At 50.3% G+C, this 22,887-nt stretch overlaps 1 protein-coding gene across 5 annotated transcripts in view; it reads left to right on the top strand.

The window, feature by feature from the left end:
* Positions 1–22,887, top strand: part of TIAM2 (TIAM Rac1 associated GEF 2) — a 228,084-nt gene that overhangs the window by 182,618 nt on the left and 22,579 nt on the right. For 4 of the 5 annotated variants that reach the window (XM_082731372.1, XM_082731373.1, XM_082731375.1 and 1 more), the window contains one exon: positions 5,388–5,491. The exons of the other annotated variant lie outside the window; for it this stretch is intronic. In XM_082731372.1, the coding sequence (XP_082587498.1) occupies positions 5,388–5,491 (104 nt within the window). The remainder of the gene's footprint in view (positions 1–5,387; positions 5,492–22,887) is intronic. 5 annotated transcript variants of the gene reach the window in all.

Here is a 22,887-nt window from a genome sequence, read left to right as displayed (position 1 = left end):
ACTATAGTGTATGCTTTAAGGCATGAAAAGCATAGCTTAAAAATAATTCTCCTGGGGCTGGCCGGCTCTGTTGGAACAGCGTGCAACTCTTGATCTTAGGGTCGTGGGTTCGAGCCCCACGTTGGGTGTAGAGATTACTTAAGTAAACTCAAATGAAAGTAATTTCCATTCTCGCTGTCTCTCCTTTAATGTACTTCGCATGAGTCCAACCCACAGACTGCAGTTTTCCTCGATGCTATGACTGTCACCGTCCATTTCCCAAAAAGGTCTTCTGGTCGCTAGCTCATAGGTGAAAACATTCTAGTTTCTTCTTCTGGGCCTCGGGGTTTGATATCATCATGAGACTTTAACTCCATTCCTCAGATAGTTGCTGTTTCTGAGAATGCAGGCGGCCTTCCCAGACTTGGCCCGAGGGGGTTCTGGATCTCTTGGGAGGCCTCCCCCAAACAGCAATACGGGCAGAGCGCCTTGCCCACCCTCCTCACAGGCAGCAGCTGCCTGGTGTCTCGGGCCCTGCTGGAGGCCAGCTGGGTGACTGGCCAGGGACTGGGAAGAACTTATTGCCTCGTCCTTGGAACCTGGTTGAGTGAGGCGGAGGACCAGGATGTGGTCAGCCAGACCAGGCTTAGGCGAAGGCCCTGCTCTGTGAGCTCTGTGTTCCTTGTGGCTACATTGTGGCTACCTGCTACCGGATCCAGAGCTCCTGAGGACGAGTGGCTGGCAGGAGACCAGCAGGGTTACCAACGTGCACCCAAGCCCTTCCCAGACTTCCCAGTCGCCTGCCATTCCCAGAGGGTTCCCCTCCACGGGCATATCCACATTAGCACCCGCGTAGCCCGGCTTCGCGGGATGGGGACGAATACATGGCAGAGCCTGGGCGCCTGTGTATTAGCTGTGCTAAGTTGGATTCAGGAGCGCCGTCAGCGTAAACTTGAATTCACACGACCGGCTGCGTGGGCGAGGCAACCTGAACGTTAGCGTTTCCTGATGTTTCTGTTTTTAAGTGGAACCCCAGGATGTCACTTGAACACAGGTTTAGCTCTTTTGTCGTAAAGGATTTGGGATTGCCGGCGGCTTGGCTGACAGCGGTATCTGTCTGTACTGATGCCTAGGACAGGAGGACACCGAGGTACGAGGCGTCTCCTACCTGGAGCCTCCCGTGTCCCTGGTCATCTGCAGGGGAGCTGCAGGGCTGCGGGAGGGCCGGGGGCATCACCTTCCAGGAGCGCCTGCCTCGTGTGCTGTCACTCGTGAAATAGCTTTGTTTCTGAAGGAGAGAGATGGCCGAGCCTGGTCTCAGGTGCAGCCCCTGGCCTAGTACCTGGTCCCTCGTGGGTGTGCCACGCTCGGCAGCTGTCTGACCGGGGGCTGCGTGTGGGAGCCGAGGCCGTGGCTGCGGCTCTGCACCGTGCAGCTCTGTCAGGCCACCTGCCGAGTAGAGGATCGGGCTGGCCGAGGGCCATGTCTCAGAGGCTGCACCTCACCCCGAGTTGTTAATTTCCACCATGAGTGCGATGAGAGACACACGGGGGTGTATTTACCCAATGCAAATCGATACCTTGACCCAGACTTATGTTTTTCATCTTTTACAATCCCATTGGCCTAAGGCTTCTGGAGCGAGTCAGTTTCCTTACCGGAGGGTGCCGCACACCGGCTAGGTGGGAAGCGCATTTTTAGGGCTCTCCGAGTCAGGAAAGTGCCCCAGCTCGTGTCCTGGTGCAAAGGACCGCTCTGGGAGGCCATCCCAAGGTGAGAGGCTAGCTTTTTCATTGGCAGCAGAAGGACAGATAGACTCCCGTCAGCCGCCGGTGCTCAGGACGTGGGCAGAGTGTAAGCGGGGCTCGATGTGGGCTTCGGCCCCGGACACAGGACGTCTGTGCAGTCCCTGTTTAAAACCGCTTTGTAAGTCAGCATTCGAATCTCACTGGCCTACACATTCTTTTTTCTTTTCTTTTTCTTCTTTTTCTTTGAAGAGCCAATCTGCTCTTCTCCCAGGGCCTACTTTATTCTCTTTCCTCCTCTAGAATCCTACGGGCCCACTCCTTTTTATGGGTCTACAGGTCCTGGTGAAATTTGAGGCTCCCGGAGCTGGGGTCATAAGCTGGGGCCCCTCAAGATTGGCTTCCCTGGTACTTTGTCGTGTCTAGGACAGCGTTGGTGCATTGCTAGTGGGTGGACAAGGGGTCCTTCACTGTGGAGACTCTGTCTGTGCCCAGATAGCATTCCGCCTCTGTGAAATTGGGTGGTGGAACAGCTCTGAGATGTCCTTTCTTGGCAGAACTCAGGAACTGTCCAGAACCACTTATGCCTCTCGGATCCCTGGGGCCAACCACATGGGAGCTGGTTCCGAGAGCTGTCCTGTCTGAGCTCGTGTCTCCGGGAGGATCTAAGCTGCACCCAAAGTCTCTCTGAAGTTCGGGGGGTAGCAAACGTGATAGGGGCCTCAGCGCTGCAGAGCAAAGCCTTGTTTCCTGGGGTGGGCGGGGGCTTTGACCCAGAAAGAGCCAGAGTTCTGTTACCCCATGCAAATGTTCTGCCTTTGTAAGAGTTAAAAACTTTGGGGGAGTTTTCAGTGTTTCGCTTCCCAAGTTTTATGAATATGTTGAATAGATGACTCAGAACTCACTTGGCTCCCACTTTTGACATCAGCCGTGTTATTTTCACCACCATCCATCTGGCTGCTCCCGGCTGCAGAGCTCCTCATGCCCGTGCGCCTTCTCTGAGAGCCTCAGGGGACTTCAGGTCTCCGTTGTCTTTGTATGCCCAGGACTCGGGGCATAGCTGACGTGCGGCAGGTGCTGTGGAAATCCTCGTCATGAATAAACACGTTGGTTGTGTTCGAATTCCTGTACTCGATACAGCTCTCTGGGAATACGGATGCTCTTTATTGACAGGGTAACAGCGGCAGTGATGCAAAGCTGATACTGTTACCTGGGTAGGGGCAGCCACACTGTAACGTGCCCATGACATTGCTCCTCCGTGATTTCCTTCCGTTCCTGGCATGACTGGGTGAAGACAGGTATGTCTTCTGAGGGTCTCTTTTTCTCCGTATACGCTGTCGTCGGCGTTTCCCGGTTCTCTCTGTGGTCTCACTCTGCGCGTTCTTCCTGGGGCTGCTTCCCTGCAGTTCCGCCTTCCCGTGTGGACTTCCGTGGACGGCCGGATGCCGAGCCTCTCCCATTGGACGCACACATGTCCCGGGCTCAGAACCGCCACAGCTAGAACCGCTGAGCTCGTGAGTTCCACTCCAGCTCTTCCCATAAATCATCTGCCCCGTCACCAAGGTATAAAACCAGGTCCTCTGCCTTGACGTCTCCTTTCCGTGTCTTCTTCTATGAAACGGACAGCGAAGAGGAGCCCGGAGGGTTCACCTGCCGCCATTACTGCATTCACTTCATTTCTTTGCTCTTTTACGCTGAGTTCATTTGGGTCTTTTCACCTCATACCTGCAGGGTGGCTGTGACTTTCTGACTTGTTTTTCTCCCAAGGTCATGCCCTTTATTAATCGATTCCTCTGACACAGGGCACCTTCCCTCACTTCACTGCCACAGCCACGCTCAAGACATTTCCAGAAGGTGCTGGGCTCTTCCTGAGATGTGCCTTCACTGAGTGGCCTGGCTCCTGCCTCCTGCTCCTGGAATCCTCTCTCCTCATGGCCCACCAGTCATTGTTAGCCTTAAGGACAAATGGATACCTCCAAGACTTAAAGACTTTGCTCAAATGCTTCCTTTGCTATTAAGTCTTTTAAGGTCCTTTGCAGAAGTAGCTTCCTTCCTGACAGTCCCTACTTCTTGGACTTTTCTTATATCGGACACTTCTCCTCCTCCAAGACTAGAACCTCACCTTGAGAGCAGGAACCGTGTCTCACTCATTTTTGTATCCCTAGCGCTATGCCTAGAAAACAGCTTTTTTTTTTTTTTTTTTTGCTCAAAAAGTGAAAAAAGTTTATGCCGAGTACAGTAGGAACATAGGGTGTTTTCTTTTGTGGATCCTGTTGGTCAGTCTCCCTTAAGCACAGGTCCATGCAGCAGGCTAAGGAGGTGGTTGTGATGGAGGCACAGTGGTAGATTGATTTTGGCTCAGGAACTTATCTTGCTTCCCATGCGGTCGGCCTGGTTGTGACCAGGACTGCCTCTGTGGTGTAGTGTTTGGGGCCTAGGAAAGGTGAACCCAAGTATCCCCTCCTATCACTGCTATCTGAAGTTTTCCCAGGGATGTGTCATGCATCTGTGATCAGCACTGCCTTATCCAAGCTAACTTACTCCAACCACAAGTGTGACTTGGACTCTCTGGTTCTTTTCTGGGTAGGGTGAGAGGGTTTTGGAAGAGGCAAAAGGAAGAAGAAATTAGAGCTCCAGAATTCTGTAGATCATTTATATATTTTTGTTAAGTCTTCTCTTGTCTTAGAATCAAGTGTCTGTGTTGTGGTTGGTTATATTAGCAATGATCATGGACCAGCATTCCTAAACGTGGGTTTCACCACTTCCTGGGGCTTCCATAGCTTCTAATGGGTGTCCTGGCATGTTTGATTAACCTCTATCTCTGCTGGGTCAGCCTAGATCAACTTGGACAGGTTCAAGATCAATGACGACTTCTTGTAGCTAAGGGGATCAGAAACCATCTGGTTTCAGCTGGTTGATAAAGAGTTAGAATATAAAGAGTTAGAATATAAACCTACATTATATTATGATACAGGCTAGTCTTTCCATCTTTCTTGAATTTGTTAATTTGAGAGCCACTGGAAAGAACTGGGCTTGGCAGGTGTGTATGGTTGTAGGTGGTGGGGGGTAGGGGGGAAGTGGACAGAAGCTCTACTTGCCTTTGATCTTAATTCTTAACCTTTATTCTGGAAGTTAAAGGTTTGCTCTTCCTCATGGGACTTTCAGTTTAGGATAAAATTGTGGTTGATGTCAGAAAATGAAAAGCTAAGCTTTCAAATGACCAAGTTGTGGGTTGTATTAAGAGCCCATGCTGTTGCATCCCTGGGTGTCCAAGGTTTCCTTGATTCTTACCTAAAATAGGGAAGTACCGACAATGGTCACTGCCATTTGAGTCTTGGTCCAAATAAATCCTTGACTATCAGAGCTTAGCGAAGTACAGTTTGCACAGCAACAGGCACAGTCACAAGGCATTGAAGTCACAGTCTTGACTGGTCCCCGGTTGCCTTTGAGAGTGGCAGGAGACGTGGCTTCTTTGTTAGCGGGAGCCGGGGTCTGTTGGAGGAGACCCTTCTTGTGGCTGCAAGGACCGCTCCTGCACACCGCTTCCGCGCCGTTCTATGCTGTCTTTTCCTCTCTCTCTTTATCCGAACACTTAAACCAGTCATCGTGATTCTCGGCAAAGGGCCAAACTCACTTTTATGTGTGTTCTTGTTACTTTTCATGCAGATTTCAGCAACGTCCCTGATGTCACCACTGGCCTGAAAAGGAGTCAGACCGATGGCGCACTGGCCCAGGTCCCCCACGGGGAGAGAACAGGGCAGACATTCGGGGTAAGATGCTGTCCCAAATCCAAAAGAAGGACCGGGCTGACAAGCATGAACCCCCCCGCTTCACCTGAAGTGGGGAAAAGAGATGGGGTTATCCAGACCCTGGGTCTGTCCGCTGAAACAGACATTTTTTCCCTCTTAATGGAAATAGTTTCCTTATTTATTTGAAGTGAAGTGTGTTAGGACAGTTTGACGAGGATAGTCTATGCTCAGGGATTCTGAAAGTTATGGTCAATGACTCTGCTGCTTTGCTGCTTTCTTTATTTTTTTTGCTCACAGATAAATTATTTTTGGAATGTTGTCACTTTGTTGTAAAAATATCTAAAACATAAAATTTGGTATTCTTACTATTTTTAAAGGCACATCGCAGTGGTGTCAAGGACATTCACAATACCGTGCGTCCATCGCCACTGACCCATGTCAGAACTTGCTCATCATGCCAAGCAGAAACTCTGTACCCGTTAGATGGTATCTGTCCATTCACAGCCCCTCACCCACTTCTCCGGCTCGCCTGTTTCACATCCCTCATGGGTGGTCCTGCTGATATTTGTCCTTTTGTTCTGGCTTATTTCTCATGGGGTAAGGTTTTCAGAGTTCATCACGTTGAAGCGTGTGTCAAGACTTCCCTTCTTTGGAAGGCTGGATACTGTCCCGTGTGTGTGCTGCGTCTTGCTTACCCGTTCGTCTGCTGACGGGCACTTGGCTTGTTTCCACATTGGCCTGTTGTGAGTACTGCTGCAGTGGAGACGGGCATGCAAACATCTGCGTGCATCTTTGTTTTCAGTTCAGTTGGATACGCATCTGGGAGTGGAACGGCTGGGTCACGTGGCCGTTCTATGTGTGGCTTTTTCCCTGTGTCCCGCAGGGCTCGCACCATCGTCCACTCCCATCAGTGGTGGGCGAGGGTCCTGATTCCTCCGTGTCCTCGCCACCTCTTGTGGTAGTCCGTGCCTTGCCTGCATTTTTAATTGTCCATCGAACATCCTTTCAAAAATGGTCTGCCCTACCTGACCTGTTTTAATACGCAGTCCAGTTTTAATTGATTTTGACATTATAACTGTGTTCAATTCCTTGCTTTTGTCTTAGATACAAGAATGGAGATATATAAGCTCTGACAAGTATTTTAAGGCAGCTTACAGGGGCGCCTGGGTGGCTCATTCGGTTGAGCATCTACCTTTGGCTCAAGTCATGATCCCAGGGTCCTGGAGTTGAGCCTTGAACGGGGGTGGGGGGTGCGGCTGGGAGGTGGGGGTCCCCTGCTCAGTGGGGAGTCTGCATCTGCATCTGCCTCTGCAGCTCCCCCTGCTTGTGGTCTCTCTGTCAAATAAATAAAATCTTTAAAAAAAAAAAAAAAAAGACAGCTTACAGTCTGCTGGGTTAGAAGCTACCACCAGGGGCCAGTCGCTTTGGGGAGAGCCGTGGGGCACAGCCCTGGGTGATGGTCCCAGGGAGAAGGGGATCGGGTTGGAGCCTGCCCACAGCGGAGCAGGTTATGGTGGCCCCTGAGCTCTTCCCTCCTCTTCCTCACCCCTCCCCGCGTTTCTCCCCCATTCCTGATCCACCTCCTCCACAGTCCTTCCTCTCATCTTTCTGATTCCTCAGATGAAACACTGGTCTGGCTGTGCCCCAGGATGCAGCATCTTTTACGGAACTGAGATTGTCCACAATTTTAGCTTTGTGCCTCTGTTCGATCTCTGGGGGATTAGTTGTTTTGGGGACCCCGACATCATAGCTGATAGTGATTATTATTTTTTTAAGAAATGCATCCTAGAGCATCATCTGGATGTGTTTTGATTGCTTTGTCTTAAATTTTTGGAAAAAAGGTACCTGTTTCTGACCCACTTTAGAAGCTCGGCTGTCTGATTAAGGTCAGCGTGTCTGAGGGGCTCTGGCACGGTGCGGTGCTCAGGGGAGATCACTTAAAGCCACTAGGGGTGATGAGCTCCTCTCCATTGTAATCTGTTTGAGTTCCACTTTAAAGTTCTTAAGGAGGAAAGGAAATTCTTTTTCCAGGTTTTATTTTAACATTCAATAAAATAAATAGGCAAGAAGTTACTGCGTTGAGGCTATTCTCAACTCTGTCATTTAACAATGCCTGTCATAATGACACAAAGCATTTACCAAATGAACGTTGGAGCATCAGAAATTGAAGAAAGGAGGAAAGGTTGCGGTTGGACTTGAAATTGGAGCTGACTGAGCTTACTTTTCATTGCTAAAATGCTTAGAGGAAAAAGCAAATACCAAAGAGGGGCCCTTGGGTGGTTGCAGTCAGGTAAGTAGTGACTCTTGATTTTGACTCAGGCCGTGATCTCAGGGCTGTGAGATGATCGAGCCCCACATCGGGCTTTGTGCTGGGTGTGGGGTCTGCTTGTGAGTCTTTCTCCTTCTCCCTCACTGCCCGCTCATGTGTGCTCACTCTCTCTCTCAAATAAATAAACTTTTTAAAAAAGATAAATACCAAAGAACACAGAAGACAAAAATATTGAAAGAGAATATCATCTTGGTGAGCATTGCTGTCAATCCCTCTGAAGTCCAGAGTGGTCATCATCCTTTTCCAAACCTGAAGGTCGTAATAGGTCATAATAACAGACTTCAGGGCATTTCTCAGCAATCCCAGTGTAATGCCTGGAAGTTACTTAGTTCACACATTCTTTGTTCCTTGGAAAAGAAGAATCAGAAGTAATTACTTTTGACCATCAGAAGTAATAATTGGTATGTATGTTAGTGAAAACAAAGTTTTGAATTTGAGAATTAAAAGACAGGGGCACCTGGGTGGCTCAGTCGGTTAAGCATCTGACTCTTGATTTCGGCTCAGGTCGTGATCTCAGGGTTGTGAGATCGGGCCCCACACTGGGCTCTGCACTGGGCGTGAAGCCTGCTTGAGATAGTCTCTCTCTCTCCCCCCTCCCCGCCCCTCCCCTAATTCATGCTTGTTCACTCTTTGGCTCTTAAAAAAAAAACAAAGAGAAAACAACAAAAAAAAGTTTTGTTTTGTATTATTATTTTCAGCCTCCTGGAAACATTGGGGTGTTCCTAAAAGCAATCCTTTTCTGTTTTCCGGTGGTGGTTTGGGAGTTGGACGACGCGTGTCCTGGTGCTGGGCATGGATCTTTCGAGCTCAGCCTGGGCGCTGCCCCATGGTGCCCATGGGAGGTGGTCGCTGCTCCGGAGAGAAGACCCGCCTCTGTCTCCTGAGCTTTCCACTCTGGCACATCTGGCCTTCTCAGGGGTCATTAACTTCTTTTCAGATTAGACCCCGGTTGAACCTGAGTTGTTTGGGATATTTTACTAATAATATTCTAGACTTTGAAATAAGGAATAATTTCCCTTGAAAATCAAATGCAGCCTGGCTTGATGAAGCACAGCTGTAAGTGGGGCTTTTGACAGCCCCGCAATTTCTGCAAATGGCTCATAATTGATTGCCTTCTTGCTCCTCAAGGGTGCCTATTACTGTCACAGCTCTTTGTATGCCCCTGTCAACCTCTCCTGTGTGCGGGCTCTTTCCTCCCCCCCAGTGTTGTTAGCAATTAGCTGGCACTATTGTAACAGTTCAGATTTTGAAAGGAATAAACAGTTTCTCTTTGGGTGAGGGGGCTGAAAGAGTTTCTGGGTTGTTCCGGGAACTTGAGGTGGGCTGAGCAGGCTCTGCAGAAATTCGGTTTGTGCTCCACTTTCTGGTCTCCGAGCTGGCTCTGAAGCTGGGGCACTCTGTGGCTTTGTCGTCCTTGTGCGTGCCCTGACCTGGTGTCTCCCCAGAGCCAGCAGGCTCGGCATGGGGGGGAAATCCAGAGGAAGGGGGTGCGTTTCCCCCACCCATTGGCGCTGCCTCGGAGGAAGAGCTTGGTGGCGCTAGGACGTCCTCGCGAATGTGACTTGGAACACCAGTTTGGAATTTTTTTTGTTGCCTGGGGATGAGAGCGAGAGAGCGTGCATCCTACTCGTTTCCCAACAGCCGGCCGTAGATGTAATCCTTTCTCCCAGAGGGAGCAGGTTCCTTTGAACTTTTCCTTTCTATGTACAGCATGTAAGTAAGCGGGGGCTTTGATCCCAGGGGTGCCGATTCTGATCCAAACGTAGGCATGCTTGCATGGTTTCCTTTTTCTCTGTCTTGAAAGTTGATTTTGCTCTGAAATGTCTATAGGTTGTTATGCAGACGGGAAGATATGCCTTCTTTCCAGGAGGGAATCCTGACTGTAATCTTTAAACACTCTCTGCAGCTAAGGATGCGAGAATTTCTTTTGGATTCTAGTTTCTCTGTAGCACTGTCTACTATTCCTTTCTCCTTCCTACCTTGCAAGGGTTTTTCAGTGGTTCTCTGCAATAGTTTGGTCCTTTTGAAATATACCGGAAAGCCCAGAAATTTCAGATATTTACTCTAAAATCCGCTTGAAAAGAGGGGTTAATTTGAAGGCAGTAAATAATTTTCTGCTTTGTGCCATTTCATTGGAGCATAGCACATGCTAGTATCAGACTTCATGCTGTAAAAGAAAATCCCCCAAAGTGAAACCGTTTTCTCTGAGGTAAGCAGAGTTTTTACTTTAGTTATTCCTGATTAAATGTTTTTTCAGCTTTTTTAGAAGAATTTTATGTAATCACCTAGTGTAGCTTTGGCAGTGATTATTTTTATAGTTTGTGGGCGTTGTGTTGCTAGAACAGAGAGCATGGGAATCTGGAGATACACAGCATGAGGACTGTGTGTTGTGCTCTTTGCAATTTAATAACGCTTAAGATCTGTTTTGCCCTTTCATTTGTGCAAGGTGGAAAAAAGGGACATACACCAATGGTTAGGTTTTAGAACACAGCATGAATATAACTTGAATTTAATGTTTAATGCCTGTTCGCCCACTTATCTTCACATTTTGTGTTTTTTACATGAATTCCTTTTAAGAGCTTGCATTATCTAAGAAGCGAAAGGAAGAGATTCTTGGACATATAATCTGTTTTCCAGCATGCTCATGTTGTACATCTTTCTACCTTATCTTTGAATCTCCTGCATTGTTTCAAGATCTGTTTGGTCGTAAGTTACTCTGGCTAGAAAGTGAAATTAAAATAGAATTTCTTTATAAATCGTGGTCTTTCTACATGGCTGCTCTTCTGTCGATTAATATGATCATGATCTGTTTTAAAGAGCTAAATATACCTGTGGTAAATGCATGTCATCGACAGGATCCCTGACATGTGAATGAACAGAGACATAGAATCCTCTTAGCAGGGAATGTCGCGGCGTCGGACCTTCTCCAGGGGTGAGACTATCCTCCTTCGCAGGGCATGAATCCAGGTGGGCAGCTGTATAACGGGGGAGGTCTCAGCCTCACGGCTGGGAACCTGAGCCTGTGTCCTGGCCCACCGGGCTTTACCACGGCATGCCCCGGGGCAAGGCGCCCAGATAGCCTCAGTGTCTATCCTCACTTGTGAGGGCACATAACAGTGCCAGCAGCCCTGTGTTGCTCAGAGGATTGTGCACGGTTATACACACACCCCTGAGAGCTTGTTAGGCAGAGACGACATTCTTCCTGATGTGTCTCCCGCACGGACAGTGCTCCGGGTTCTTTCTCCTTCTGCATCTCTAACACGTGGCTTACCCGCCTTCGATGCCTGCCCGGTCTTCCTGAAGGGAGAATCTGGCGGTCAGATCCTGCTGAGCTATCCCAGGACACGAAAAAGAATTGGGAACGGAAGCCCTGGCAGTTGGGTCCTCTTAGCTGTGGGTCACAGGCACGAAGACCCAACCCGCCCACCCTCGGAGCTAGTCTGTCTTGCGCAGAGGGCCGTGGACAGACACCCTTTTCTTTAGAGCTGCTTCCAGTGATTCACGGAATAGTGTCTGTCGGGTCTGCCCTTCTCTTCAGCAGGAGTGGGCTGTGAATATTGAGAAGCTTGGTGAAGCCTGAGACACGGCCCCTTGGGAGGTCTTACAGACTCGCACCTTTTGCAAGAGCAGCGTCTCTTCAGGGCCGTGGGCTCAGGCTAACACAGACCCAGCTGAGCTGAGTTCTCTGCCCAGCTCTCAGGTGTTCTGCGTTTCTAACACCGTGGTACGCCCATGTGGCAGGGACTTGGCGGCAAGTTTGTGGAGTTGTTGGAAGCAACTGTGCTTAGTTTCTGTGGGAGTCCAAAAGTCCATTTGATCTCTTTGGAGCTGATTGGAATTTTTTTTTTCTTTTTTAATTACTAGTTTCCTAGCTCTAGGGGTTAGTGCCCAGCTCGTGGTCTGTCCTGATCTTTAGGGCTGATGTGTCAGGAAGATGCCGACTGTTTGGTGTGTGTGGCAGGAAGGGACATCGCAGCTTCATGAAGCACGCAGAGCCCTATCCTCTTTGTTGGGCTCTTCTGCGGGGTTGGAGATGGTACCCACGGTGTCAAATGCGAGAGAGAGAAAAAGAGGGGAGAGAGGAGAGAGCGGGGAGGGAGGGAGGGAGAGAGAGAGAGAGGCAGGAAGAGGAGGAAAAGCAAATCTCCATGCAGGGTGTGGGCAGGGCCGGCTGGAAGGGGTTGGCATCGAGAACAGGGAACCCTCTGAGCCAGGAGCTACATGGCAAGCAGTTTGGTCAGGGAGAGTCTGTCCAAGGGAAGGGGGACAGACAGTGGAGCTGACAGTGCAGCAGTGCGGAGAAATGTTGCTGGGCTTGACTTCTCTTCCCTTTCCCAGATGCCACCCTACCAACATGGCCACGGGGCTGGGTCCTAAAGGGGCTTGTGCTGGGCCAGTGTGTCCCTGGGCACAAGCATACTGGAAAATGGGAAGGGGGTTGCTGCCACGGGCAGAGCTGTGAGCTCTCCAGAGCCCAGAGACACAGCAATTGCCAACAACATGGCGGTGCCCGATGAGCGCTCAGCCGTCTGTGCCTTTGCCAGGAAGGCTCTAGAAGCTCAGAGGCTGGGGCTGCTTGTCGGGTGAGACTGGCCGGGGTGTGGGGGCCACAGGGAGCCGTGCTCGTGTGCCCTGTATGGGCCGAGAGTACGTGTGTTGAGGCAGCAGAGTGAGTGGAGCCCAACGAGACTGGTCTGGAAGCCGGGCTGTTGGGTGTTTGTCCCTGGGGTGCTGGCCTGGGGCCGGCCGTGTGTACTGGGCACAACAGTACCAGCTCAGGGAGGCTGGACACCTTCAGGAGCCCCTCGGGCCCTGGCTTCCCCTTCCCGTCTCGGTTTCCCTGCTGGCCTCTAACTTCCTCCTGTTTGGCCTCCCCCAGCCCCAACAGCCCTTTCCTTCCTGCCTCCCTCTGGCCCCTGCTGCTGCCTCATTCTCCTCAGGACTTCGCCCTTCACCCTGGTTTCCTGGGAACAAGACCGAGTTGTCACGGGGAGTCGTCCTGGGAGCCCCTCAGGGAGGAAGGAAGAAGCCGGAAGGTGTCAGGAGGCCATGTTGGCACCGCGGCGTGAATCAGCGAGAGGGCAGGTGGGCTTGTCGCTGGATGGGGCTCTGGAATCCACCGGCCGTGCTGAGGGGTGATTCGACCCCCTTCTCAGGCTGTGGGGACCGTGACTCCCAGGAAAGTGCGTGAGCCTCCCCGGAGCCCGGCCCCACGAAGGCTTTGCCCCGAGGTGCAGAGACGCTCTCTGGACATGGGGACTCTCTTCCCACATTGGTTTCGGGTGTGGGCCTCTCCCGGCCCGTCCTCTCCTTCGAAGCAGCGGGGGCCATGACTTTGCTCCCAGCGTCTCCGAGAAGAGACTGGAAGAGAGTATGTTTGTCCTCTCCGAGGCCAGGCAGAGGCCCGCGTTTGAAGAGCAGCCTGCCAGCCACTGCCTCTCCGGCCGTGGGTGGCAGAGAGGGACCCCAGCTGGGCTCCTCGGGACACCTCCCCGGTTGCCTCGTGTCGGGCAAGGGCTGGGGGGTGGCGGGGGTGGAGGCAAGTTGCCTGCGGTCTGCGTTGGTTGCTGAGCAGGCCGTTCGCTCTTGGATGTGGTCGCGGAGGCGAGGCTGCCCCTTTCCGTCGTCTTCCTCCTCTGTGGTGTTCGGCCTCTGTGTCTCCAGGTTTATTTTCTTTCTAGGCTTCCTGGATTGGAGACAGAGTAATTTCAGAATCCTCTTCCTTTTTGATGGAGAAGAAAGCAGGGAGTCTGAGCGGGGAGGCGTGGGCCAGGCCCCACCTTCAGTAAACCCCACTTGTGCATGTTCTCGGGGGAAGCCTGCTGGGCGTGGGTGGTCGCTGGGGAAGAACACGTGGGGTTGGTCCCCACGTCTGACACCGAAATCCTTTGTCCTTGGAGAAGTCCTCAGACGTGTGCATCTGCACTTGGAGGGGTGGTTCTGCTGGTCGTGGGGGCCCGTCCTGGCTCTGTCTGTGCTGCTCTGACACCTCGGCCGGCCTCGCTCTCTGCCCCAACACCCGACCTGAAGCCGTCTTTTGCCTGATGTGACCTTTTCTTGTGAGTACAGGGAGCTGCTTAAAAGGGAAATAAATTCTAGAAGAAACCATTTAGAATTAGCCCTGGTGGTTGTCCTTCACATGGTTAATGACGTTAAAACCTGTAGGATTTATGGAGGCTGAAGGCCGTGGGAAGTGAAGGTGGGGTGGTTAGGTGCGCTATTCCCGTGTCCGCGCCAGCCGTGTCCTCTCTTACCTGCTTGAGAAAAAGTCGAGTGGACTTTTGAGCGTCTGATGAAAGTGAGGCGTCCTCAGGAAATGGCTCCTGTACGTGAGAAGTCACTGCAGTTCTAGTTCTGCTCAGGACATTCCCTCACAGGTTTCCTCCTCAGGAATTCGTGGGCTGTGTGTTCATGATTCCAACATTGAGTACAGTAGTCTAGCTTCTGTCTTGACTTAATATTATTAACATTACAGACTTCATTATCAGGTACTTACAGAATGAAAAGCATTATGTTTCCTTTCTTTTCCCTTTTTTTTTTTGGACCTTGAGATCCTGAAATCAAGACCTGAGCAGAGATCAAGAGTCGAGAGTCGGATGATTAACTAGCTGAGCCCCATCAGGCGACCCTAGCCCTATGTTTCTTTAGCCAAGTGACATTTTGAACTTTGTCTTTATCTTCAGGTCTGATTTGTGTGGTGGGCTTGTCAGGACTAAGGTCTTATTTTAATGTGTGAAGAGACATTGAGGAACATTACGTAATAAGAACCCCACCCTAGATGGCATAAACCATTAGGTTGAGACCAAGGAGAATATTGGTGGGGGTGGTTAGAAATTCCTGCATAGTTGACACCAATGACAGCGTTATGCACTGGTGTTCTAGCATTTTCAAAGTTTTATTTTCTGTAATTAGTGAAAAAAGGTGATTTCTGTGGCAGGCGGGGGCATACATTTCAATCTTGACCCCAAGCCAACATTTCATAGAACTCCCTTCGGTAAAATCAGCAGCTGTCTGCGGGACCAGAGGGTGGTTGTATGCCCAGTTCCGGGGATGAGTAGGCAGCAGACAATCCCGTGGTCTCCCTGGAGCCGTGGAGAGGACTTCACCCCCGGTCCCGACAGGTCAGCAAGCCAGCGAAGGCTCTGCTGCTCCTTCCTCTCCTTGTCTTTTGAAGGAATAACAGCCACAGTTATGATCTCATTTTGGCTCCCAGTCTTTGGGTGCCCTGAGTCCTTATCTGTCTTACCTTCAATATATACCAACAGTGGGGGTTGGTGTAGGGTCATCTCTGTTCCTTCAGTCATCGGGATCTCCCCCATAAAGGCATTCCCCGATGTTAGCCGTTGGTAGGAGGCCTGAGACATTCGTGTCGATGCCTCCGTTGAAAGTCCTGTATGCCAGAGATGGTAGCTCCGGGAAGACCTTGCTTGTCCTGCACGAGCACAGATGTATCTGAGCCTCTGTACATTCTCTTCACACCTCTCATTACTCACAGCAGATTCTCACCTTTTAATAATGTCCCAGCCCCACACGGCAGCTGCTTTCACTTGCTGAAAAAGTTCTGAGAAGTTGTTCTGAGTCATTTTGCAATTTCCTCTGTAGTGCCTGCCCGGAGCCGACTCTGTGCCACTGTGGTGGGGGGTGGCAGGCGCTAAGGGAGTAGGGGTTTGGGGACCCCACGGGGAACACTTCACCCCCTTCCAGTACTAGCCTCTGACTCCCCGGGGGAGAGGTTGGATTATTAGTTTCATAACTCAGTCTCCTGCTGTTCTTGATAATAGCACGAAGGACCAGGCAACACAAAATATATTTGTCACTAATATGGGAAAACTGAGGGCATGGTTTTCGATGCCCCCAGTTCTGTCTTTTCTCCTTTCCATTCTTCTGTTTGTTGTCACGCCTCCCTATCCCTTCTTCTGTTTGTTCAGCCTCCAAGCATCCCTCGTCCTCTGTGACTCCCCTTCCTTCACACACTCTGGGTCTTTGCCGCCACCTAAGTTCTCTTGTGTTTTCAGAAAACAGCTGTCAGATGAGGAAGCTCTTAGATGTGCAATTGCTTCGAAGTTTCTGGCTTGGCATTGCCCTGGCTGGGGGGTTCCACAAGTGTTGGGACACTCGAGGAGTCCTGCCAAGGGGCTTCAAGTTGGCTTTGAGTTGGCTCTGAGTTGGCTTCAAGTTGGCTTTGGAAGGTTCTAGAATCTAGTACCTTCATGGTTCTTCAGGATGACATAAAGGATGAGGAGCTGAGAAGACTGGCCTGGGCAGTGTCAGCTTGTTGTTTCAGACACCAAGGTGGGGCAGGGTGTCTGCCTAGCAAGGTCTTGAATACAGTGGTTTTACAGATAAGTTTCTGCGATGGAGAGACTGTTATCAAACTAGTCATCTCAGGTGAGATTTAAAATCAGTTTTCTGTGTCTGAGGCTTTAAAATTTTTTTTTTAAATTGGCATTCTGTCATGGTCATGGTGGTCTCTGATGTCTTTTGGTTTTGCTTGAGCTCCTGCCTGCCCGCGTGTGCTACTATAGCCTTCCACTGTGCCCTGTGCTCCCGGGGAAACGTGGCTTTGATTACTTTGGATTTATTGACTTGCATTTTCTAGAAGGTTGATCAAATTGCCAGTTTATCAAAAATAATTGTTGTCCTAGTTTAAATTTTATGACCTCATTTCTATTATTGAGTCTGTGTTAGATTTTTAGAGATTGGGGGTGAGGTCTCAGGTAATGTGTATGAGGCAAATATTGTTCTGTATGAGGTGATTGATTTGAGGTCCTGCCAACAAGATACCATCCAGAGTAATGGAACAGACTTGACTGTAACACTGCTTAAATGGGGCGCCCGGGTGGCTCTGTCAGTTAAGTGTCTGACTCTTGGTCTCAGCTCAGGTCATGATCTCAGGGTCATGAGATCGAGCCCTCTGTCAGGCTCTGCTCTCAGCGCCAAGTCTGCTTGGGATTCTCTCTCTCCCTCTGCCTCTCTCTCTCTCAAATAAATCTTTAAGAAAATAACACTGCTTAAATCTAGCAAAAAAAAACAAAAACAAAAAACTAACTACAACTAGAAGTAGAGGGGTCCGCAGGCTGTATCCGTGCTCACTCCAATAGCACTTGGCAGTATCCAAGCCTAAGAAAGGTGGTCAGGATATTAACAAGTAATTTACATTTCATGTTTTAGTGATTTTTTTTTCTTCCCAATGCTACAGTTTTTAGATACCAGATTCCAGGTACTATTTTCAGCCAAACATGAGAAGTGACAGTCTAAGGGTTTTTAAGTCCAAAGGGGATGTGGTAGGTTTCAGACAGTTTAGAGGGCCTAGCCTTCTCTCCCTACCCCAGCACCATTTTTCCTAAGTGACCGAGAGCCATCTTTGACCCATGCATTGGAACAGCAATTGGTAGAAGTCTGTGTAGTTACGGGCTTCTGGATGGCTTAGTCCGTTACGTGTCTGCCTTTGGTGCAGGCTGTGATCTCGGGGTCCTGGGATTGAGACCTGTTTTGGGCTACCAAGGAGTGAAGAGTCTACTTCTGCTTCTCTCTCTCCCTCTGCCTCTCCCCCGCTACTAATGCTCACACACACTCTCTCTCTCCTCTCTTGCTCTTTCTCAAATAAAAAATAAAAAGTAGTTACTAAAGGGTCGCAAAGGTATGAGCCACCAGAGGGGGTGGGGAGAGCCAGCTCCTGTCCTCCTAGAGCTCCACTGGGGTCAGGCAGGGCAGTCAGCCACCTTGGTTTGCTGTGCAGCACGCGATCTTAGATGGTGAAGTTTAAGGGCTTAGGAAAGTTTTTAAAGGATGCATAATTGGCTTCAAATTCGGGCAGGGAAAGAGCCCCCTTCACTCTCCACGTCAGAGCGTATACTCTGGTTCTTCTGTCCCAGAAAGAGAAATGATGGCTCGCTTTCTTCTGGAGACTGTTGGAGGGCCGCTGCAAGGTTGCTGACTGTTCTGTGCCTCCCTCACGGGTGGCCGTGTGTGGACTCTGAGGGTCCCTGTGGCCCAGGCTATGCCAAACAGTGTATTTGCAGTTGATATTTGGAGAGCGGGATAGAGAAGGGAGAAGGTCCCCAAGAAGGATTTCATCCCTTCCGATAATACGGGGGAAAAACAAATAGATGTGAGTCTCTTAATTTGCTGTTGCTGGAGCGGGTGGGGAGTGGAAAGACATGGGACCGAGTGCTGGAGCCTCTCGCTGCCTGGTTCGCCTTAGAAAAGTCTCCTCATCCTCTGAATCCCCATATCCTTATCAAAAAGAATAGGACTGTATCTCCATGATAGCTTCAAGGAGGTAAAATCAGAGAAGAGCCATGTGTGAGAAACAGCTTTGGAAACTACCAGGGGCACCAAGCCAGGGTGGTGGGGGGACCGCTGTAGGCCCGGTTAGTCCGTGTGGCCGTGAACACCCTCACGGAGAAGACTCTGTGAGACAGGCAGATCCAAGGCTTCTGTGAGACCAGGATGGAAAGACAGACCAAGCCTATCAGGGGATGCGAGTCTAGGCAGTCTGGAGGCTGAGATGCTCAAGGACGATCATCAAGGAACTGGAATGGGTGCAACTGTCTTACAGTTTTCTGAGCATCTTAGAAGTGCTCTCAGAGCTGAGAGCTTGGTCTGCAGCTAGGAACCGGGGGCTACCAGGCTTTTTTTTTGTTCTAGATAAGGCAATCAGGAGCCCATGTAGAGGACAACTAGAAAGATAATATGCTTCTTAGGGAACTGCAGGAAAGGGGAGAGGACTCAGCTGTGAGGGAGGCTGGGCTTGGGTCGTAGGGCAGTGCTGTCCTGGGCAAAGGTGGACACAGCCTGAACCATTAAAGCCAAGTGTGTGCGACTGCCCCCTTCCGGGATCCAGCTGTCTGGTCCTCTTTTGTTTTTCATGCACACTTGACTTGCCCCGAAAATTGGTGGCTGTCAGATTGATCAAAGCTCTCGCTGGTCCGGAATATGATTGCAGCTGGCGTTTATACGGATGCATCGTTTTCCCTCAAATACAGTGACAAAGATAGGAAAAAAAGGCTAATAAATCTTCAGAATAGGTAACACTTCAAGACCTTTCCTGCAAGAACTACTTCAGTAATCTATTATCAGTTGCCAGGAATAAAGTCAGAGACCTCTTTTTTTTTTTTTTTTTTTTCCTTAGAGATTTTATTTATTTAGTTGCCAGAGATCACAAGTAGGCAGAGAGGCAGAGAGAGAGGGGGGGGGGAGGCAGGCTCCCTCCGGAGCAGAGAACCCAATGCGGGGCTCGATCCCAGGACCCTGGGATCATGACCTGAGCTGAAGGCAGAGGCTTAACCCACTGAGCCACCCAGGCGCCCAAGACCTAACTCTTGAATAGAAATGCTGTGTTTGGGAAAACTGGCAGTAAACACCGAAACCAACTAGAATGTTCAGCGAAGACATTAACGGCTGGAGGAAGGGTTACTGTAAACACACAGGTTTCATTTATTTGATTGCCAGAATGAAAGTCGGTGGTGAGAGACTACTGAAGGAAGAAGGGAAGTGGACCTTAGCCCAGAAATCAGCACCTCTGGATGGAAGAAGGCCTGAGAGTAGTGTTGGTGGAAAAGTCAGAGTTAAGCTTATATTTTACAAAAATAGTTCATTTGAAAAATACTGATTTAGAGACGTATTTCGCCAGATAAACATATTTGGTATGAATGTTAAGTGATAGAAAGTAAGCTTAGAAAGGATTTAAATTCGGGTCTAAATTGCAGGACAAACAGAATCCTCTCAGCCATCAAAAAGCAACACAAAATAAAGCCCAACCCAGTCCGAGACTTGGGGTCCTGTCTCGGAGCCCTGCGTCTGTGCCAGCTGAGCAGGCAGGTGTTTTGTTTTGTTTTGTTTTGGATGCAGTTGAAAGCCTAGGACATAAAAGGGTTTATGTCTCATGTGACTTAAGATGCCGTTTGTAGTCTCTAGAAAAATAACTTAAAGTCCTCTTTTAAATTTCCACTTCACTAGAAATTCTCAGAATAATGTTTATAGGTTGGGTTTTTAAATTAAGACTAATTTCAGAAGAAGACTCTTTATTGATTTGGGGTCATCTTTCTGTGACCAGGAGTTGGCACACTTTTACTCTGAGCGGACAGTTAATGTTTGAGGCTCTTGGCAAGGCTTCAGCTCTGCCTTCCGGGGCAGAAGCAGCCAGGGATGCCGGGCAGCTAAGTGCGCGTGGCGGCCAAGTGCTCATGGAACTTGACCTACGGCAGCAGGTGGAGGGTTCCACTGGCCCCCAAGGCCTTCGTTGGCTGACCCTTGCTCTGAGGATGCACCCTTGCCTCTACTCTCTGTTTTCCAGGGGGGTCGTTAAAGTCTCTGCTACTCCGTGGGCCGCGCATTTGTGCCGTCAGAGGTCAAGGGGAGACTCTGTGCCACATGCATCTCTCTTGACGTGCAGGTTTAACGGCACATTGGAGGGAACCCACGGCTTGCTTTCTGGGTGAAAAAGGGAAATCAAAGACACAGGACCTGGCGTGGGCTGTGTGAGATGGGATGAGCCGTTTTATGTAAACTGTGTAAGTGTGGTCCTGAAACACACAGTCTTTGCTTCGAAGGAAGTGCCCGGTGGTGCAGAAATGCTGCTCGAACCCTTGAGACGGCCTTGGCAGAGACCGCTCGTCTTACTCGTATCTGAGTTCTGACCCAACTCGGGTTAAATAAAGGCAGGCAGCAGGCCCTGGATCAGTGGCTCCCTTCTGGAGCCTGGTAGAGGGATGAGGGGGTGGGGGGGAGTGACTGGCCCTGGGAGCCCCAGAGCCTCCAGCGGGCGCCTCCCTGGCCTCAGGGAGTTTTTACTGTTGGGACACACAGGTGCCACCTGAATGCGCTGCTAGCTTCCCTCCCTCGAGAGTTTGCACAAACTTGGCTTCTCTTTCAGCCGCTGTGGAGGCTGCAGCCCCCAGCCATGCCCTCCTGTGCCCCTCCCCCACACTCTCCCAGGAGGGCAGGGGCTCCACGCGGGGCTCAGCGCTTCATCCTCAGCGCCCAGCGCGGAGCCTGGCGTAGAGGAGGGGCTCCGGGAGAGAATGCTGAAATCGTGAAGTGTGATTTTTCTGGCCCACCCTTCGGGGGAATTTGGAGGAAATTTCTTCTTCTATATTTCAAAAAAATGGCAGAACTTGGCAAGCTGAACTCCTTGTACAAATGTTGACTTTTATCAATCCCTTGTCCTGTGCTAAGGAGTTTTAGGTTTTACCTCATGGACTCATCACAAGGGCCCTCTCAGACCTGATCCCTGCTTTCCAGGTGGGCACACCCCAGGTGGGGTCGGGGGTGGGTGGGGGGAATCAGTCAAGGCCACACAGTGGGGAACCGCCGTGGTCAGCAGCTGGGGGGTACCTCCACAGCCTGTGTGCGTGAGTCCCCTGTCTTGGAAAAAGTGTTTCAGAAATCTTGGCCCAGCACGTGCTCTGAGGCCCTTGGCATGAGCTTTGCTCGGATACCAGGGTAACGAGAGAGGGCTCAGGTGATGGGCTGTCCCACTCGGGATGCACACGCCCCTGTCTTTCATGCCACCATGATGCTCACCTTGTCATCCTCGGTCAGGTGTGGACCTGACAGGTGGCCACATCAGGCTTGTCCATCTCTGCCACCCACCCCTGCTCTCCCCTGTAGCCCAGGCCCCTGCCTCTGTCTCCCACCCCCTCCCTGCTCTGCCTGACCCTCTGGCCACAGCTGCTCTGGCCCCCAGGTCCAGGCACACCCCGTGCTCCCTCCAGCCCCAGACCTGGCTTCGTGTAGAGAACTCATTTATCCCAAGTGCCTGGCGTCAGTGTTCGCAGCTCAGACCACGGTGGGTCTCGGTTCTGTGTCCACAGGACCCCACACTTCGGGCACCGATCATCTTGAATTACTTGCGCAGAGTGTGGCTTCCTAGCCAAACACCATGAGCGGAGGAACTGTGTCAGTCTGTTCATCGCTGTGTCCATAGAAACAGAACACTTTGAGCCTTTTCAACCTCAAATCATTTTTTTTAAGTGACAGGAAAGGAGTGCATTTATTAAAAATACTTAAAAATTAAACCACTGTAAAAGAGAAAATTCAAATGAGCCAAAGGATAAAAATATCTTGGTTAACACTGCATATGTGATATATATCATTCCATTTTTAGAAAATCTGTGCGTGTATGTTCGTGTGTGCTAGAGAGACACAAAACGCACACCTCTTTTCTGCCCTTCCCGGGAAGTCGTGGCCTTCTCGGGTCAGCAGCCATGTGTCTGTCCCGTTGCTGGGAACTGTTCTGACACCTCAGTGCATTTCTGTGCCCTGATTTATTGGGCTGTTCTTTATGTTTCAGTATAAAATAAGGGCTCTCCTGTGACATCAGCTCATGTTCACTTTTACGGTTTCTGTTCCTCTTCTGCTTTTGGAAATAGAACTCTTTGGTCTGAAAAACAGAGCATGAGTGTTTGCTCATCCTTTTTGTACCATTTGGATAAATCTAAAAACCTGTTCCTCTAGAGTTTTCCATCTAGGGATTGTTTTACTAAGACCAGGGCCCTCCCTCCCCCGCCCAAATATGAATTTCACTGATCACCTTGAATGCTTTTTAACCCCCACCCCAGCCTCCAAGGTGCTGAGCACTGTCGCCTCCTCCCCTCCCGAGAACCCCTGGGGGTGGGGGTCCTGCAGCCGCTGACGTCTGACCTGGCGCGGGGTTGGGGGGCCACCTTGCTCCCTGGGGGCTGAAGCCCATCTCCGCTCGCTCGCCTTCCCAGGAAGTCATTTGGCTCTTTGTGCTCCTTCTGGGTTCCTGCTGCTGGGGCCATTTGGGGATAATATTAGATCTTCCTGTAAGTTAGTCAGTGACTTTAATGTAGTGCAGAGTAAATTGAAAAGTCCTTTGTACAATTTTTAGATATTTCTTTTTTTAATTTTTTTTTTAAACTAAGAGGAACTTTCCTGACAATTTGCTAGGATGTGACAGCTGACACAGTAGTTGCACTCAGAGCGCTGGGTCCTGCAGGCTTCTCGCAGCTTCCAGATGATAAGAGCACACACAGAGCGTGCAGACTGCACCTCCCCAGGGCTGGACTATCCTGGAGCTTAACTAGTCAGTTTCCCAGAGTCGAAAGCTTGTTTTTTATTT

The sequence above is a fragment of the Mustela nivalis genome (assembly GCF_964662115.1).
Source record: "Mustela nivalis genome assembly, chromosome: 5".
NCBI lineage: Eukaryota > Metazoa > Chordata > Mammalia > Carnivora > Mustelidae > Mustela > Mustela nivalis.
This window is presented reverse-complemented; position numbering and strand designations above follow the sequence as displayed.